General features: G+C 44.3%; 1 protein-coding gene across 1 annotated transcript in view; it reads right to left on the bottom strand.

The window, feature by feature from the left end:
• Window positions 1-1,133: 1,133 nt before the first annotated feature.
• Window positions 1,134-19,866, bottom strand: part of LOC103368609 (thrombospondin type-1 domain-containing protein 7A-like) — a gene marked incomplete at its 3' end in the record, with an annotated part of 183,588 nt that continues 164,855 nt past the window's right edge. The window contains exons 23-28 of the mRNA XM_008297023.1: window positions 12,976-13,149; window positions 8,287-8,385; window positions 6,710-6,792; window positions 5,247-5,460; window positions 2,437-2,524; window positions 1,134-1,242 (exon numbers count right to left, since the gene is read on the bottom strand). Coding sequence (XP_008295245.1) covers window positions 1,134-1,242; window positions 2,437-2,524; window positions 5,247-5,460; window positions 6,710-6,792; window positions 8,287-8,385; window positions 12,976-13,149 — 767 coding nt within the window. The remainder of the gene's footprint in view (window positions 1,243-2,436; window positions 2,525-5,246; window positions 5,461-6,709; window positions 6,793-8,286; window positions 8,386-12,975; window positions 13,150-19,866) is intronic.

The following is a 19,866-nucleotide window of genomic DNA, read 5'->3' as shown; positions in this document are numbered from 1 at the left end:
CAGGTAGAATTTGCAGCAGAGCGGCTGCATCGGATTGCCTTAGATTTCACTAGTGTACTTAATAAAGTGGCCGCAGAGTGTCGGTATCACACCGAGATGGAAAACCTTGAAGTCAACACAGCACATTGAAAAATGATGAAATTTAACTCCGAGGGCCAGACTGGAAAAACTAAAAATGTATTTGAAGTGCAGGTTTAGGATTTTGCAGGTTTCAGGAACTCAATAGATAATTTTAGTTTTTTTTTTTTTTTTTTCCATGGCACTGGGAGGGTTCAGTGAGTTGACTGTAGGCTGCTTTTCTGTTCCCTCTGTCTTCATAGGGACATCCTCAACCTGCTGCTGATCACCTGCAGCTTATCAGTGGGCATAAAACAGCAGCTACTGGTCCATCTGTGCAGGTTTCTATAAACTTAAGTGTTCTGTCCTCTTCATTGTGCACAAATAAAAAAAAGGCAGTTCGTTCCCCTGACATCCTCTGATAACCAGATGTTTAACACTCCTTGGGTTTCGGTTTTGACATCATATGCTGGACGTTGACACACCGCTCTTCAGTCAGAAGTCACTGCCCTCTTTTTTTACTGGTTTGTGAGGTTAGGAGGAGGTATTGTTTTATACTATAGAGCGCCAGTGAAACCTGCTTCCTGTAACCACTGGTGACTGTTGTGGAGCTTTGGACAAGTTACGTGGTCCTGATCAACGCTGTGGTCGTTGGCAGTCCTGGCATCCCTCACCAGGAAGTTTCACCGCTCATGTGTGGATTCATGTTAGTTCCAGGTAGGGATGAGCAATCATATGATGATCTGTTTGGCCAGAGTCATGACTTGCAGCACAGTTCTCCCCACAGCTTCAGTTGGAACCTACAGCTGCCTGTTTCTGAGCAGAAGTGTGTAACTCCATCACGTTGACACTTCCAGGCAGCACAGACTCGTTCCATCTCGTGTTTCCCACCTGCAGGTTGACCAGGTGACTCTTTGATGCCATTCAGCTGCCTCTCCGGTGAGACTCTCATCCTGCAGGAGGACTTCAACCATCCTGGACTACAGCTGGCAACGGTAGTCGGCTCTACCACCGTGGACAGACTTCTCTGTGTCCTACAGCAGCCTCACAGCTCGATACAGCAGAACAAGGACTACCGTCACCAACTGCAGTCCAATGTGTTGGAGTGTGTCCATGAGAGAGGAGACCCACTGCAGAGGCCCTGGAATGGACTTCAAGGGCTGCCTCAGCAGCAACCTGGTGGGCCTGCAGGTGGGGAACACATGAAAAAGTAGATCACATGCCAAATTAAGAGTGTCTATGATATAAAACCATCAGACTGCCCACCCTTACTTCCAGGTGAGTCACAACCCACAGGGGATGCAGGATAGACACCTGTAGATAAAAAAAAACCTCTTGGATGAGACCTCCAGCTCCCTGTGACTGATGCCTTTAGGATTACCACGACCTGGACGAATGAAAATCTACACAGTTACTTAAAGGAGTGGTTAGAATAGTTATGATTTCCTGTCCGGGTTTAGATGAGACCGACACAACATTTAATTAGTCAGATTTAGAGGTGCTGTTTGTATTTTAGTACAGACAGAAATGTGGTTTCGACCCTCTCCTATAACCCTGGAAAGCAATTTATTAAGCGTGTTTTATTAAATGACAAACTAAACATATCAGTGCTTCCTCCACCGTTGCTGGTCAGTGCTCAAAACATATTTATCCAACTCTAAACATACCACAGAGAGCTGCTGTTATTATTCTTACCATGATTATAAACTAATTTGGCTGTTTGCTCTGCTCAGGCTTCATTTTACAATAATGATTAAGTTGTTTTTAAGCACAAGGAGTTCTGCTGAGAACACAGACACTGGATGCGGGTCACTTTTAAAACTACCAAGAGGTGGAAAGACGTTGGGGTAAATAGTGTCTACAAAAGGTCTACAAAAATCTCTACAAGAACTAAAAGGAGCATTTTCTGGGCGGTTTGTCCTCACCTGCACCAGCACCTTCACTGAACTAGTCAGGCAGGACATGTGACACTGAGAGAGTCACAGGGGAAGCTCAAAGACTGCAGGTACTTAGACTGGAGGGTGTCTTGGGGTGCGAGTGAACCCTCCACGTTCACATTAGCTGCTCTGAGCCTGTTCTTGGCAATCGGGACAGGTGTAAGTCATCTCATGTGCATTTTGGCCCATCCAGACCGCCGTCCCATTGGCGTCAGACTCTTGGGCCTTAAGAGAGCGATGCACCTTGGCACAGTAGCTGCTGCTCTCGTATGGGAAAGGCATGAAGGAAGCAAAAAAAAAAGAAGCAAAATAGACAAACAAAAATGGTGACGTGGGGGAAGGAGGCTTTAACTCAAAGCGGGTGGGGGGAACAAAATGAGGGCGGTTTGGTTTCATGAATGAGGACGATGTTAAATAAAGGAGATTAAACTCGTCAACTCACCAAGCTAGGTATATCATAGACACTATGAATATGAGGAGCACAAAGGCTCCGGCTGCTACACCATACACCCACATCTTCAGCTTCCCATCTGTGGAGGAGGAGGCTCGTCAGTTGGTCTGTTTACACTTTAACACGGCACCAGCAGCCATTAAAACAATTCTGTGAAAGCTTCAGGAAACTCGACACGTTGCTGCAAATCCTGCTTCTTCTGGGCAACACTATTTAATGATGCAGCCCATAATTTATGGCTAAATTTCATCATATCAATCTGACACCAATGACCTGCCTGTGTCTGCTGATGTCTACAGGTACAGTGGAAGAAAACAAGAGCAGCAGGGGAGTAACAACCGGGTGTTTCAGGACACAAGAAATAAATGACTCTCATGTTATTTTTGTAAATGTTGGGCACCTTAAAAGCTTGTAGGTTCTTCTGCTCCAACCTTCCCTCATCATGTACCGACTGCACGCTTTAGGAAGAACAAGGAGATTCTGTTGAGGCGATTATGAACCTTTGCAACTTTGATTCCGTCACTTTTTACGGTGCAAGAAAACAGATGCAGAGCTAACCTACTTGCAGCACCTCTAACCACCGTTCAGATGTCCACCCACCCTACTGGAGCGTGTAGAGCAGGATCCAGCAGTGTGCTACAAGCTGCATGAGTTTTATTGCTCCAAACAGGCTGTTGAAATTCAACACAGCTTCCAAGATTAACACGCGTCCAGTGGAAATAGTCTCATTGGCTGCAGCAGTGTCTAATTGGCCTGCAGATAGAAGTGAGAATGACGTATGCAGCGGGGACGGGTCTGAACTACAGCCTTATGGGTAAACAGGCCCCACCATGTCATAAATGACTGTCGCTTGCAGGCTGTTGATAAATTTGCAGGTCTTGCAGTCTGGGAAAAGTGTGCAACAGGAAGTTATTACAGGTTGAAGCTTGCATGTTGTAGATTTGGTGAAACAGGTGCTAATATATTGGGCAATATTAGCTCTGCAGACATACTGCCTTGATTATATTTCCTTATGGATGTGCAGACAGACAGCAGTAGACGCCACAGGTCTGTTCATACTGCTTATACATGCAGTCAGTCAGCACGTACATGTTGTAACCGTACACACTGCTGCCCTTGTTCGCCGTTTGGATGATGGGAGATGATGAACCTTACGTCGCTCCAAACCCAGCAGACTCCTGCACACTTGGGCAACACTGGCCTTAATTTGTATTTATGTAAAAATACAGAAACACCAAATAGAAGCTAAACCAGTGTCAGCTGGGGTTAGTTCTGCCCAGTGCATTTTAACACGTACAGCTGCACTAAAAACGTGAACAAAGGGTAAAAGAAGCTGCTTTTCGTGTCTCATACATCACTGTGACATAACAGAGGCTGGTGACCTTCATCAGTGATACTCGTGGCATCGCAGCTGTGAAATAAGGTGAGAAACTATTACTGTTCTCAGACTACGACTATTTTTCCTTCCCCATACTTTTCTTTTTTTTAATCTCGTAGGCACCCAGTATTTACAGAAAACATTATTTTCTTCGAAATGTCCAGTTGTTACTCTCTTCCTCCCAGTTGCTTTGATTCCTTCCTCCGTATCTACATTTAAATTCAAGCAGTCAGCGTTTCATTGGTGTCTGATGATGCAACCAAATCACACTGTAAATCACGAGCTGCATTAAGAAGCATTACAGTTATTTCTCTTGTCTGAATCTGCAATGAGGAGTAACAGCAAGAAGAGTTTTGCAAAAACAAGCAACCATTTGGAGGATACATAACACAAGGCTTACTGTATGTGATGGCATGTGAATGTGTTTGCTCCTGACAGACATTAACTCAATCTGTTCTGCACTCCTGCATCCTAAATGTTTCTTCTTCTGTCATGCACCATCAGTCACATCGCGCTGTGTGTGCAGCAGCAGCAGCAGCTCTCAAATGTTAATGTACCAGCAGTTCAGAGGAGGAAGCGAGCTCCATCCATGCACAGTCGGAAGTACAAATAGGTTAAATCAAACGTTAATTAAACACTGTCAACGCTAAATCTGCCCAAAACATACCGAGAGTAAAGCACGTTCTGCTGTTGTCCCGTGAAAACCTCTCGGCTTTATGTCGCAACTTCACTTCAAGGATTACGTGGTGCTCTGCAGGTTGGGGAAACTCTACCGAGGCTGGACTCTAAAACCTCTCCCTCAGATAAACTTAAAAAGACACTCAAATGAAATGGAGGCATTTTTTCTTCTCAGTCTGTAGAGAAGAGGAACTATTTTACATAAAAGTTCCTGACTTCAGACTCACACATACATAAACATTTCTTCAGATTGCAACTGCAAGTGGATGATTTTTGTTTACAGACCTTTTCACTCTTTGCTTGGTGGGATGAACGTATGCCGACATGCAGCCGCTGTTTGCTGATAATAAAGGCCCTGCTTACATCATTCGCTTGTGAGGTTTCCATTCCTGCTCTTCTTGTTGCAGCACTATAGTCAGAGTAATGTTTCCAAACATATAAACCACGACGGCCTTTTTTCCCCTTCTGACTTCCTTCACATTTCTAACTGAGAGGCATTTCTATGTTTGTAATTACAACCTGACAACTGGAAAATAGCAGCTTCTGCAGAGTATATTACGGCAGAGCTCTGGCGCCACAACATGACATTTAAAAGATTAAAGGTTTTCACTTGACAGCAGCAAAACACTTGTTCTCTACGTGTTCCCTGCATGTGCGAATACTGATTTATAAAAAAAAAAACCTGCAGCTGAGTACAAACTAGTGTAAATCCGGCTCGAATGTGAACAGCGTGTGAAGGCCTGACCTGGTCCGTAGGGCTGCAGGTACCAGGTCCGGCCCGTGCGTCCTGGCTGGATGGTGCTGGGCATCGTGGGGTTAATGGCACGGCTGGTCTTCACGTCCCCCTTCTTGTCCCCGGCTGTGGGGATCTCCAGGATGGGGATGGGGGCGCACTGGTCCAGCTGCCCAGTGGATGACAGCACTTCTGTGAAGCCTTCTTCGCACATGCACACGCCGGCCTGCAGAGGGCAGCGCAGAGCCACGTTTGGTTTGAGCAGCAGCTACAGTTTCACACTTGAATTGGAGTAGACTTGAATTAATGGAGGGGGATCTTTGTTATGGGGGGACCTGCTCCTTCTGGGCTACAGGTTGAACCCTCGTGTGTCCTCTGATGCGTCTACATCTCATTCACTTTTAGTTAATCTAGATAAAAGCATAAGCTTCCATTTCAGAGCCTGTATGAGACCTGCTGTGACCTCATCCATATATACTGTAGTTTCTGCTAAGAGCCATTTCCAATTCAACATCAGAAAACATCACCTGCACCATGAACGCTCTTTGAAACAACGGCTGGCACTCACACCTGACAGCTCACAGCCAAAAGGACGACACCGAGCTGTTGCACTTTAGCAGCTGGGGACTTAGTGCCTTGCTAAAAGTGCTAAAAGGCTTTAGAACAGTGGGAATGAGAGAGGACCTCATTGATTTCCACAACTACAACCACAGTACACTCAGACTACAGCAGCGTAATACGAAAGTAAATCCTCCTGATCTTCAGTTAATGTTCTGTTTTAGAGCATGATCTGATTTTATGATCATATTAAAGGTTGTAGTGCAGATGTTTTTTGTTTTTGTGGTTATGTAGTCTACCCTGACTGATACAGAGTGGAAAACTATATGACACCAAACTTTCACAGAGACCATAAACTCACATTAACACGTCTCTGCAGCAGTTGGCAAAACTGAACATTATCACCTTCATGAAGGGAGGATCTGCTGTAATTAGTTTTATCTTGGTGTACCGTTACCTCAGTGGTGCTGAACTCGCTTCTCACCTCATCGCTTTAGCCTCGGTTGTCTCAAACAGCTGCTAACCAGCCTTTACTGCTGAGTCCAAATTTGTTTTTAAAAACTATAAAGCTATTAAAATGGATACAGCCTGAGATTTACCAGCTGCTGTGTCTGCTGGACAAGAACTTATTTTCCTGATTGTGATGCAGCACAGGTGAGTGACACTGCGGAGGAATGGCTTTTACATCTTTGTGCTGCCATCATTTCATTCCCTGCTGCATTCAAATTCAATTCTGGCAGCCGTGTGTCACGGTGAGCGAACACACTGCTGCTCATCCACCAGACCTGCGCCTTCAAGTTTGTCTGTTTATTGTTTTCTGTTCCGTTTACCACATTTTCTTTGGGCGTCTTTGTCTTCAAACCACATTTTTATTGACGATTTTTCCTCTTTTTATTTTTGGTTTGATTGCCGCTCACCTCGCTGCAGAAGGACTTTGGCATGAGGCAGGGAGGGTCACAGGAGCTGTTGTCCAGCGGAGGGTTCATCGGAGGACAACCTCCTGCGGGCCGAGACACGACAGAATCAACCAGAGAACACCATGTTTTTAATACAATGCGATGAACACAAACGCCTGCTCCGGTACGTCCACTGCTCTCTGCTGCTGACAGCTTGTGTTAGTTTTTATATAAAAGACGTTTTCACGTGTAAAAGTTCCGATGTGGTGTTGCTACACAGCCTGCACATCCATCTGTATCTATAACTGAATACAGCAGATAGCCAGGTTTATTTTGGGAACTATTTCAGGTGAGTAACCAAATGTTCGTATGTTACACAGAGACGAATACCGACTGTCACCGCCCACCTGCTTTCCTTCTTATAGAAATAAGTCCCCAGTTTTTTAGAGCAGTGTTATATTTCTGACATATTTTGTGTAAATTGTACCTCCTACATAAACCTGACACCAATGCTTTAGACTTACTGTGGAGGTTTGGAGCTGCTGCAGCCCCCAGTTCCTCACTTTAAAGATAAATAGCTGCACTATTTATTATTCAAAATAATACGGGGGGCAGCATTGGCTGGTCTCTGAAAAGCCTTTAAACAGACTAAAGAGTACCAGCGGTCCCTCGGCACTGGTTTGATGTCTAAGAGCTCGGACCAGTTCATCCACAGTGTGTATTTATTCAGTGTTTCTGTTCGGTTTGATGCGTTTTAGAGCTGAAATAGTTGGTCTGCTTCAAGATGGTGCAATTTTGTTATCAATTAATCACTAAAGAAAAAAAAGGAGAATTTTCCTGCTTCTCAAATGTGAATATTTGCTGATATTACAAGAAAACGAGCGATTTAAATACATTAACTAAAGAGTTTTTGGCTTATTTCAGGTTTTATTGACCAAATCACAGAACAACGAAATAAACAGCACAATAATCTTTCAATTAAAACACACTTTAGTTGCCTTTAGTTTACTGCACTCGGGCCTCGTACACGTTAATTCTTTCCTCGTAGGTTTAGTCAAACAAAATCCACATGACCATCGTTTTACTAAATATCTTCGCAAACACAAGAACACTAAATGACTATAACCGCCGGCTTAAAGCGTGAATCCACACTCGAACGACGCGGCAAACACCGGACTAAACATTCTGCCGTAGATTTGATTCTGCAAACTTTGATCTGTGGATGCAGAGGCTTTGGCATGTTGGTGAAGTGGTGCAGGAACGTGTAATTACTAGAGCTGACTAAACATAAAGACAGTGGTGTGTCTGTTATATACATACCATTGTTGTTGTTGTTGTTTGAGGCACATGCTCATTACACAATGCCCTCAAATTTTATATTTTTCAGACACACACCAGCTGGAGTTTCATACAAAGTGAGTGTGGACGAAAAGCCCAAACTTTGGGGAAACTGTTTTGCAAAATATCAGAAAAAAAATTAGGTTTTCGAACCCTAGTTTCAGAACCACTGTTGTACAAATGAAAGAGAGAATTGAGTCTCCAAAACCTTTTAAATGTAATATCAAGCAAATTCCCCTGTAAAAGCCAGCGGTTCTTACCCGTCACATTGAGTCCGTCGGAGCGCTGACACCAGATAAAAGGCCGGCTGGAGTTTGAAGGACTGCTGCTGAACCATTTGTACTCGTAACATTCACCCACTGAGAGCAAAACACAAAAACAATCAACAAGTATAAAAGCTGACAGTGGGAGTCTGCAGTGAAGACTATTAATCATGAGAGTGACGGATTAATAAAGCAGCAGCTGAATTATGGCTGTATAATGGGCTGCTGTCACATAATATCAGTATCAGTGTGTCTTCACAGAAGGTCCAGTTCAGTGTTTTAATCTTCAGTAAGAGCTTTTGCTTAATGACTTTCTATCAATGCTATTATGACTTTATCAATATCTCCATCAGTGCAGTAAATGACCGTATTTCCCTATGGAGTCCTGTATAACCAATCATCAGTCCAGCCAATTCGGCGAGCATAAATGAACAATTTAACCTTGAACAAAAGACAGATCTGTTCTCCACCGGCTCGGTACAGTATCGCTGCTCCAGTCAGCGGCTCGGCTCTATCTCCCGCTTTCACAGGACGATTTGTCTGCGCCTGAGATGACTTCACCTTTTAAGTTCTTCACTTTTCTCATTTCTTTCCTTTTCTCCTGCTCTGCTGCAGCTCAAGTCATTTCTCAAACGTGCTAAGCTATCACTGAATCGCTCACTTCAGCCGGCACTTCCCACCATCTTTTACGAGGAGATTGGAGTTTTACTACTATAGAAACATCTCTCTGAGGAGAAGCAGAAATTATTTCTGGAGGCAGAAATAATGTCAGTAGTGCTGTTGGATGTGAGAAGCTCTGTAAGGGCGAAGAACAGCAATAGATGATGATTTCAAACCATGTTAACTGAAAAAGATTAATTATAACCGAGCTGTCAGAAGTGGGCCGCACTTCCAGAGCACCGTCACACACATTTACACACCAGTGGAGGTAGACCGGCCGAACTGTCCAACATCGTAAATCCATTGTCACTGATGAAGGGAAGAAGTAATTACCATTCAGGTTAGGGACTGTAGAAACATTAATGGAGTCCGGCTGAGCCTCATGTTTTACTTTTAGCAACGTTAACACCAGCAACAAGTCCAAGTGTTCACCTGTCCAGTGGAATAACTCAACGTCTACGAGATGTTCTGCCATCATGTGTGCAGATAACGATGGTTCTCAGAGGATCGCTGTCACTGGTCCTCTGTCCTGTTGCTCCACTGTATTTGTGGATTTGAGTCAAATGTCAAGTATTTGATATTTTTCAACATTTCACACTGAAAATCATCCATCCATCATCTCTACACCTTCATCATCACCAGGGTCGTGGAGGGCTGGAGTCTATTCCAGCTGACTCAGGGTGAAGGCAGGTTCACCTGGACAGGTAACCAGTCCATCACAGGGCTGTCCTCACCGGGATGGGAACCGGCGACCTTCTAGCTGCGAGGCGACGGTGCTAACCACCGCCCCACCTTGCCACGTTAAATTATGACAAAACATTTTTTTATTTTCTTTGTCAAAGAATTAAAAACAAAGCTAAAATATTCTAGATGGACAAATGAACTAATCAGCATCTGGGGAGTCACACATCACAGCTCCTGATTAAAGTTTATTAGATTTATCTGTTCCTGACATTCACTAATGTTACCTGTCATATGTGTTCAGTGTGATCATCACGTTAACGTTTCCATTTGTCCAGGACTTATTTATGGCCATCACCTGCACAACATTCTCATCAGCCTCAGCTGTACTCAGAGTTTACTTCTAAGAAACCTTCGCTAGAACAGCATGAACAAATCCTCCACTGGTGTCAAAAAATCTGATTAAGAAATCCTCTCTCAGCAGGAAAAGTTTGAACATCCTCTCCCTCTTTGAGCCCTCAAAATGTTCATTCATTCTCTTAAACCCAATCTGTATATATGCTACCTGTTGATGCTTTAAAAACCAACAATCCTTTTTTTTTCTTTGCTTGAAAGAAATTATGAAACAAACACAAAACACCTGGGCCCTGTTTGTATGATATCGTCACAGAAATCGTTGAGTTTTTGACTTTTGTGAAGCGACTAACATTTTATCCTCCACTGTGCCTGCAGGTAAAGGTGATGCTCTTGACCAATAACATATAAAACAGACGTTTTGTTGTCATTTCCATATTTTGTAACGACAACAACAAAACATTCATCAAATTAAAACCTCTGACATCAAACCTCTGCTGTTCTCTTTACTAATACAGTGTTGTGGCGTCATCATGCCGACATCAAGAGATCTCTCTACGGCTCTCAGATGGTCTGCACTGAGGAGCAAGGTGCTGCCTGCCGTTGGAAGTGACTTTTTTAAAGCAATTTTAAAAGATCTCTATATTTATTTAAAATAATTTGTTCCACTGTGGAGACAACCATCTTTGAGTGGTGCAGATTTTAAACGGCAGCCAGAGGGCAGACAGCGTCTACGCTGATGTGACCTGTGTGGGAGGCGTGCCAGGAAAAGAAACTTCTGCTGTCAAAAAATCTAAACAAAAAAAAAAACCCATGAGGGCAAAAATACAGTTTGTCAGTAAACAAACAGACAAAGACCAGGCCGTTTGGAATAATGTGCTCTGGACAGATGAATGGAAGACGGAGTAGTTTGGCCACAGCAACAGTCGACGTGTTCACACCAAAGACAGCTTCAGCTGTGAGGCATGATGGTGGTGGAAATGTTTGGAGATACTTGTGTGCCTCGGGGGCCGGGCAGCTTGCAGCTTCAACGAAGAATCTAATCAAAGAGGGCTTGAAGATAATGTGATAGCATCTGTCCAAAAGTTTAAGTGGACATTTCAACAGAATCTCAGACACAAACAGATCTGCCGAGGACTGGCTCACGAGGAGGAAATAGAGCGTTGTTAAACATCCTGTCAAAGCCAAGATTTGAATCCCATTGAAACACTGTGGGGGGATTTCAAACAGGCAGGAAAACATCTCGCATCTGAAAGAACTTTGTGGGGAGAGCGGTCAGACTGTTAGCAGGTCAACATCAGAGGCCAACGAGGAGTTATGCAAAACACCGACAACCAGCTACTCCTGCTAACGGCGTGATGAACACAGAAGATACCTGTTGGTACAGTTGTTGAATGAATGACTGGAAAAGCTCATTTTCCTCGTGGCTGTGTTCAAGTCAAGCTCCAGTAAAGAGGATCAAAGGTTTCCACATATCTTAATGAAGTCAGCTGTACTTAATCTCACATGACTGCACACTGATAACACACAGACTGTACGTTTGTCTATGATGCTGTATTTTGGTGGCTAGCTTCAGTCTAACAGGTGAACCATTCTGTGCTACCGGTGATGATGATGCAGCAGGAGGCGGCGACTTCACAGCCTTTACACTTTTGCTCGACTCTTTTAGCCGTTCGTTGTTTTAGTTTCTGGCCACCTGAAGACAGAATCCATTGTTTATTCTCACTTTCGCTTTGTTTTGCTCTCAGCATACTTTGATTCGTTTTAAGCTACCGACAATTTCAAATTTGCACACTTCAAAAATAATGAGACGAGTGTTTCACCAAGGATTTACTTTTCTGTCCCTGAAGCTGTTTGGGGAGCCATCTACAGATTTTACACCTCTTCCTGCTGTGAGCAGCTCCTTTGTTGTTTTTGTTTTATCACGTTAGCGTAAAACTGCGCAAACAGACCAAAACGCAGCAGTTTTAAGCTGCACTTCCTTCACTGGGAACGTCATGTAGACACAGAGCATGGCAGGAATTAGTCTACTGTAAAAGTGTGCAACTGGGACACAGCTGCGGATTTGTTTTTCTCAAACGAGGCTCACATCAAACTGCTCCCTCCGTCCCCAGCCTCCCTTTCTCCGTCACCGCCCTCTTGCTTCCCCTGCCTCCGCTCGCTCTGCCTCCTCCACCTTCAGTGGTCTTGGCTGGGCCACTCCTCCCCCCGTGCCTCCAGTGATGCTTATGAAACCAGGTCAGGCTAGTGAGGGCTGCTGTGGGGCTGCAGCCAAGGAGGAGGGAGGTGTGGAGGAGTGGGGCGGTGGGCTGCAGACTGAGCCCATGGCTATTGTATATGTCGAGCTTTGGTGGTAGTGATTCACAACCCACGCTTCACCTAATGGGTGATTAACGCGCCCGGGGAGCAGCAGAAATCACAACAGTAAATGAGTGTGGGGGTTTCCACCGCTCAGAGATCTGACTCAAGAAATCCCATCTGGGAGAACACCAATTGACCCAGTGTACAGAAGGAAAAACAAAGTGATAGCAGTAGTTAGCGCTCTTTTTCCCTCGGTGGTATTTGGGGCATGGTAGGAAGGCGGCCCAGCGGTTAGCTCAGTGAGAACAATCGTTATTAGATTCTCGTCTCAGATCCCTTCTCCACAAACTCAACATGCCGGTCCTGTGGGTTCGTCTGGGTGTCGCACTTTCCTCTGATGATCTGAACCTGAGAGTTTAGACAGAGAGACGACTGAATGTCCTGCAGGTGTGTAAACGTCTCTGATACGTCCACAAGCTGCCACTGACTCCAGCTCGCCACCATCACGCTTATTGGCGATATGTGGGTAAAGAAAAGGGATAAATGAGTCAAAGTTTTTGGTTGCTGGACTGCAGCAGCTCATCTGTATGCACCCTCAGTTCACTTTTCAAAGGGAGAGCGCCTCTGTTAATTTGTCAGAGCTCCTGGCCAGGAGAGGTTGAAGCTGTCATGTTTTTAAAGTATTCTTACCGCTGCACGGCTGAGACTCCCACGCCTGGTCCGGACACAGCTGCAGGTTTTCAGGTTCCTGGGCCAACACGGCTCGTGAGCGGACCTGGACCGAGCCGAAGTCGACGCCGGCCCCCTTGACGCAGATGCTGACACACGAGCTCCAGTCCGACCACTCCATCAGGTAGCATTCACCTGCAGCACAGAGGAACGTTTTACTGTGACGGTAAAGTGAGAGACGGCCTCACGCAGGATGCTGGTGTTTATAAAAACCTCCCATCAAGCTGCTGATGTATCACAGCTGCACTAACGGAGGAATAATGAGCATTTTCTTCTGACAAATCCTAAATATTAGACAGTAGAGCTGAAATAATTAGTCAATCGATTGGCAGAGAAAAGATCTTCTGGAGTCACTTCTCAGATGTTCTGAACAATTTGTCAAAACTCCAGTTCTCGCTCCTCCAATGTGAGGATTTACTCTTTTTTTCTGTTTAATATCACTGTACAGGGAATACGTTGGGTTTTCAAGAGATGTGAAGACATCACCTTGGCCTCCAGGACGCTGTTACTAACTGAACAGTTAAAAACACTCCCAGTATGGAGAAGTTAAGCTGTGCTGCTGAGATTCAGCTTCAGATTTAACAAATCATTTGATATTTTTGACACATTTTATAATTTGCAAACCCCCAAAGTAATTCTGAACAGCGCCACCATGATGAATTACATGTTGATGAATTAAAAACAGCAGCGTAACGTATAATAAACATGGAGTGATTTCTTCCTGTAATGCAACTTATGTGTAAATATGAACTCCAACAGCAAAGAGACTGATCCCAGAGCCTCTTTACCTCCTGAGCTGTTACTGACGGCTCAAACTAAATGAATTTGTCATGAAACAACCAAACTCACACATTCATCTGGTTCAAAGCAGCCAGAAATTAAATCCCTACAGATATCAGCACCTCTCTGGCATCTCTTCACTGTTACCTGTTCAAATTTTTCAAATAACTGCCAAATGGCCTATAAAGTATTGCAAGATATGGCCTGACGCCATACTTTATATCTTTTAATTTCCTGTGCAGGCTCAGGTCCTCAGGCAGGGTGGCCCTTCTGGTTCTGCTGGACTACAAGACTAAAAGGTGACCAGGCTTGTGCTCTGGGAAGACCTGCCTGAGGAGATGGACAGCATCGGGGTTATCTCCCAGTCTGCTCCAGGGTGATGTCTTCAACTAAATTACTTTATTTCTATCATCCGTCTCTCGTTGAACCTCGGTGTTCTCACCCAGATTCTGTGTGACTGTTTAAGCTATGCTGAGATGTCTGCACTGCAGCTTTGGTGTGGGTGTCTGCAGGAGAAATCCCATCATCAACTTTGGCAGCGCTAAAGCAATGTTTTAGCTCTTCGTCTGCGGATGAGAACAGTTTAATCTGGGCGAGATGTTGAGGTGTGCAGCGGAGACGCGCACAGAATGTGTATTTACATATCACGTCGCACGATGCTGAGACGCTTTGAAGAGTTTCAGGAGGAGGAAGGTGGAAGTTGGAGGTGCAGGGCGGCGTGGTTTTGATCACACCTGACAGCCGCAGCTCATCAAACAGCAGGGGAAATAACATGGGTCAAGGGTGGCAGCGCATGAAAGTGTGTGAGTGTGTGTGTGTGTGTGTGTGTGTGTGTGTGTGTGGGGATGCAACGTGCTAGAATTCCCATGCTGTCCCCGGTCTTGCACAAACAGCCCTTGAATTTCCTCCCAAATCACACTACAGTACCTCCCTGTACAGAAAACAGTCTGTGCTTCTGATTGCTGTTTGATACTTCAGTGCTCCTGCAGTTTGGCAAAAGGGGTTGGACCGACTTGTTATCTAGGGCAGCGTTTCTCAGTGTTTTCCATCTCAGGGACCAGCAGCCATCTGATGAGCTTCTCTTTTTTTTTTTTCTAAAATGAGAAACCCACCAGTGGAAACACATGCCACACATACTTTAAAGACATAAAATGAATTCAAACTGAGACACTTGTAAATGAGTCATAGAGTGAAAAAAAAAGGCCCGTTTTTCCTCCTCTATACTTTAGAGGTACTGAATGATGAACGATTAATGATGAACCAAAACAACGCTTTGGAAACGAACTCCACATTTGTGTTTTGTCTTTTGGCAGACGCGAGGAACAATAATCCCCCCTTCAGGGACAACTGACAGTGAAAACAGATTTATATTTAAGCTGCACTATGTGGAATTACACTTCTATTATCAGGCTGAATCATAAACTGTGGGTGCACTTTAACTTTCTTTCCTTATTTGAAATGTTGTAGATTCGCCCTATTTACTCAACAGAAACTCTCACGTCTCTTTGTGCGCTGCGCAGCTTCACGATACGACCGCTGTGGTTGGAGGAGGGATGGCGAAGCGTTGCAGCTGCAGACCTGATGGACAGAGTCCAGCAGCTTTTGGGCAGAGCTCACCTGTCTGTCTGTCGGCTCTGCTCCACACCGCAAAGCTACATCAAACCCAGCAGCTGACAAGCCTCCGTCACAAAACCTGACAACAACTCATCAAACCCAACCTTTTGAAGAGATAATCCCATCTGTGAGATCTGCTCTTTCTTTCCAGTGGGGGTTGACATCCTCGGTCCTAAGCTGATATTCTGCTGTTTTTGTGCTGCAGTGCTGAGACATCAGCCGTCAATCAGAGCGCGCTCAACAGGCTCCTGCGCCTCATGCTTTGTATTGATGAAAGATTCAGTGGAGTCAATGGTTACCGCTGCTTCTGCTAAATACATAGTTCCTCTATTTATTTGTGAGAAAATGCTGTTAGTGCTGCAGGAGAGGACCCACCGCTGTGAGGACCTCTGATACTCCATATACGCTTTCAAAGCAGCACTCCTCCAAAGTTTTTATGTGCTGTTTATGTCCTGAAGCAGCGTTCTCAACTACCGGCCAGGCTACTGCATATTCAGAATTTATCTGTGTATTTCCAGCCAGCAAATATTATTTTTCCTGCCTGTTTATATTCTTACAGGGTCTCGTATTTTTAGACAAATTCTAACAAGACTGTAAAATCCGACCAAACCATTAGTATATTAGTTTTATGTCTCCTTAAATGTGAAGACAGGCCGGCCTGTGCTAAGAGAGGACGACAGCTTTTCACTTTGGTGTTGACTTTAATGTAATAATAATGTAATCAGAACCAAGAAGGCTGCCATTGTGCGGGAACGCAGTCTGAAGTGGCGTTACTCAGCTGGACCTGCAGAGCTGTATGTATTTATGTATAGAGAGCAGAAGGAAACCAGGCTGCCTGATTCAGAGCACACGGTTATAATTTTCTTCTGCTCAATGTTCAATCAGTGACTTTCATGTGATTAAGGTGAGACACCAACCAGAAACTCTGGGAAAGTTCCTCCCAAACGCAGGTTCATTAGTCCAGAAGTTAACTCGTAGTTTACAAATAAATTCAGAAACACTTGCGCTCAACACTTTCTTCAGATATTTCATATTAAAAGCGAACCAGGAAATGTAATAACAGCACTCTCTGAGCTGCTGGAAAGCATCTAATCTGCAACAAAACACAGGAAACTAGAAATAATCAGTCTTCTTGTTACAAAGACAAACGTGTGAGCTGTATTTATTTGGCTCATCTGACTACACAAGACGGTAAAAGCACGACCACAGTGAGCGCAATAAGTCTGTGTAACATCATCTGCCAAAAATCTATTTTCTTTTTTGCTGTTGTTGTTGTTGACCACTCGACAAACAAAAATGTCTATTATGCCTGAACAAAAGAAACCTCAATTAACAAAACTGCTTAAAATTGAGGAAGTATTTTTTGTTGTCAGTTTTCATGATTCCTGTGCTGCTGGTTTCCTTCTGTTTCCTTCTGTTGAGTGCCAAGAAATTCTCTTTGTAGGAAAAACCCCACGTATGGCAGGGCTGCATTGCTGTTGTAGTGCTGCTGGAATTACTGCAGCGGAAAAGACAACACATAGAAGAGTAGATTAAAAGGGGAATGTGTTACTGAAATATGATAAAATATACAAAATAAAACAAGGAGTGGAGCTGATGCTCGTTGCATTTGTTGTAAGTAATGAATGTATGAAAGATGAATCCTTGTTATCTCGTATTAATCAGTGAAATACGGCAGCAGAAGAACAATACAACAGCATATAGATAAATGATGATATCATCGTGAGCTCACTGGTCTGCTGAGTGACTATAAAGGTGGTAATCTGAGTAATATTTCACAGGTTTCGCTCTGTATGGTCATCTATCATGTAAATCACAACAGATGTCCCGCACAGCATAAAGACTGTGCCGGGACCTAATCACTCACCGAAATAAAAAACGTCATCCTGTGCAGGTCGATTGTAAAGTGACACTGCCAGGTTTGTGGGGTTGGTGCCCGCTGGGGCTACCCATGCTGAAAATGTGTGCACACATGGCACACTAACAAGCTCTGTGGGTCCTCCAACAGGCACACGGCATCGAATCTTGTCTTAGGTACACTTCATCTTGGTCTGTTTGTCGACAGTCACATACTGTTTATTGGGCGACACACACAACTCGGTGCAACGGAGGAGTACGATCATGTTAAGTACACATTTCACCTGAACGGCGATTTTCCAATCATCATTTAGCAGCTGTTACTCAGCACAGCAAGTCTGTCGAGCTCTGAAGTTCTCCACAAGCTGAAGGTACACAGGATGAGTTAAGGAGACGGTTTGAAAAATAAAATGAAATCTTAACATAGCGACAGCCTTGGATTGTGACTCCGACATGACATTTAATGTCACCAATCAGGATGACGGCGTATTATCTGACTGAACAATCCCACAGATTGGCTACGTTCACACTGCAGGACTTGATGCTCAATGAGGATTTCTTTGTGACTTCCTTCACGTTTCCAGTTCAATGCGACTTGTATGTGATCTGCTGTGTGAACTTCATACGAGCCAAAAGTGTCCCGCATGCGCAGAAGAGGACACGACGACGTCACACGCAGCGAGCGTGCTCAGTGTTTATGGAAGTAAACATGGATGGTAACGGTGGAGCGTATCTGCCACTCCCCCGCCGCCACCGATGGAGGAAACAGAAGTGTGAGCGCTAACTAAACTAGCATCAGCAGCCAAGTACTGCCTGTGTGTTCTGGACACTTCCACCCCGTCAGAGCGCTGCCCCGGGGTGGAAGTGGACGGAACGTGTACAATCGCACCGTCAGTTAGGCTGAAATCCAGCGATGCGTAGTGTTCTAACAACACACTAGTTATTATAACAACTATGAACAATAATGAACAACTAATGATCCTTCCAGCATCAAGCCCTCCTCGTATCTGGACCTCCGTCTGGACAATCCGACAGCCTTGCTATCCGACATCGAAGAAGGTTTTACATTTAGTGTCGGATCATCGAGTCACGACTGTAGTTACATTTTTAAGGCGTAGTTAAACTCTTTTGCTGTGTAGTTATTATGATTTCTTCATGCAGTTTAAGGGACTGTCTGGTGAAAACTGTATAAATTTAGACCATTACGACTGTGTCTCAATGCCTAAAATAGTAACTGACAGTCAAGGAACAACTCAGTAATCAATGAAGCACACTCGTTTGTGGGGTTTACAGGCTCTCTCTCTACATAGATATATATATGTGTAGAGAGAGAGAGAGAGAGAAGCACTCATGAGCAGCCTATTGACTGGAGTATTTAGCGGCTGTAAGGAAGCTGCTTCTGGATGCTACTGGGTTCATGGTAACGTTATCTGCTCTGTCCTGGCGTTGATTGGATTTGGGTAAGTTTACACTCACGCAATCCTCACAAACATAGTCACGGATAACGAAACAGTTGGCAAACTCCATAGTTAGTCCTCAACCTGAAAAGGCTTTCCTCATGTAGCTGTAAAATCATGTAGTATGTAAGACTCAGTCTTGCTGTTTCTCTTCTCATAATTTTTTAAATAAAATATTTAAATAACCCTCCTAATGTCTCCTACATGGGACATCATCTGGTGAAGGAGGCTGACATTGTTGCCTGTTGACTTTAGCTGTCCCTGTGCGCCATGAAGCAGAATTTCTAAAACCCCGTTGACTGTTTTGTAAGACAACAAACACTGAAAAGGGATTTTAACCAACTTCTGGAGCTTGTGTTGGCTCAAAGCTGGAGTGCAGGTCTTATAAATTGACGTCTGTTGCATTCGAGCCAAATGAGTTCAAACGCTGCTGATTAAGCCGATCATCGGCAGGTAAATCGCTTCGTTTTAAATCTGGTGTCCTTGGTGACATCCTCACGCTGGCACAGTGGCGGTGATGCGTTCTACGCCAACCAGCAGCGGCTGGTTTGCCAGAGCTGAGGAGGAGAGAAGCTGAAACAATAAGTAGGCTACAGGAACTCGGAGTTTGGTGGAGGCTGTGGCGGAAAAACCTCAGAGGCATCCAAGAAAAGCTGCTGATGCTCCGGATACAAACTAGCGAGCAACGGACAAACACAGATTACTGTTGGTGTGGCTTTTTCTTGTTGGAAAGCACTGAAAGAAGACGATGGACTGAAGGCAGGCTTGAATTTCACCTAAATGCATGTGGACAGGTTTGTACAATGTTTGCAGAATGTTGTGTAGCCGTTACATTTATGACATGAACAGAGTTTGTGTTGTTACTCCTACTGCCAGAAAAGGGACACAACAAGTGTTTTACCTACTTAACATATATCCATATTTCCATGTTTCATGTGTTTTATATGTTGAGCAGCATTTTTTTTAGCAAGATAAACAGTCATGGCTGATTATTTCCACTCTGAATCAGCAGTGTGCTCATGCATGTAGAAAAACATGGATTCAGACTTCCAGGGTTTCATACGTAACCAGCCTGTGAAACTGATTCTGTCAATTTGCAGAGTGTGGGCTGTCTGTATTATAGTTCTTATTTAGAATTAGTGCC

Source organism: Stegastes partitus, unplaced genomic scaffold (assembly GCF_000690725.1).
Source record: "Stegastes partitus isolate 25-593 unplaced genomic scaffold, Stegastes_partitus-1.0.2 Scaffold1178, whole genome shotgun sequence".
Classification (NCBI taxonomy): Eukaryota; Metazoa; Chordata; class Actinopteri; family Pomacentridae; genus Stegastes; species Stegastes partitus.
Note: the sequence above shows the minus strand (reverse complement) of the source record. Positions and strands in the feature narration are given on the sequence as shown.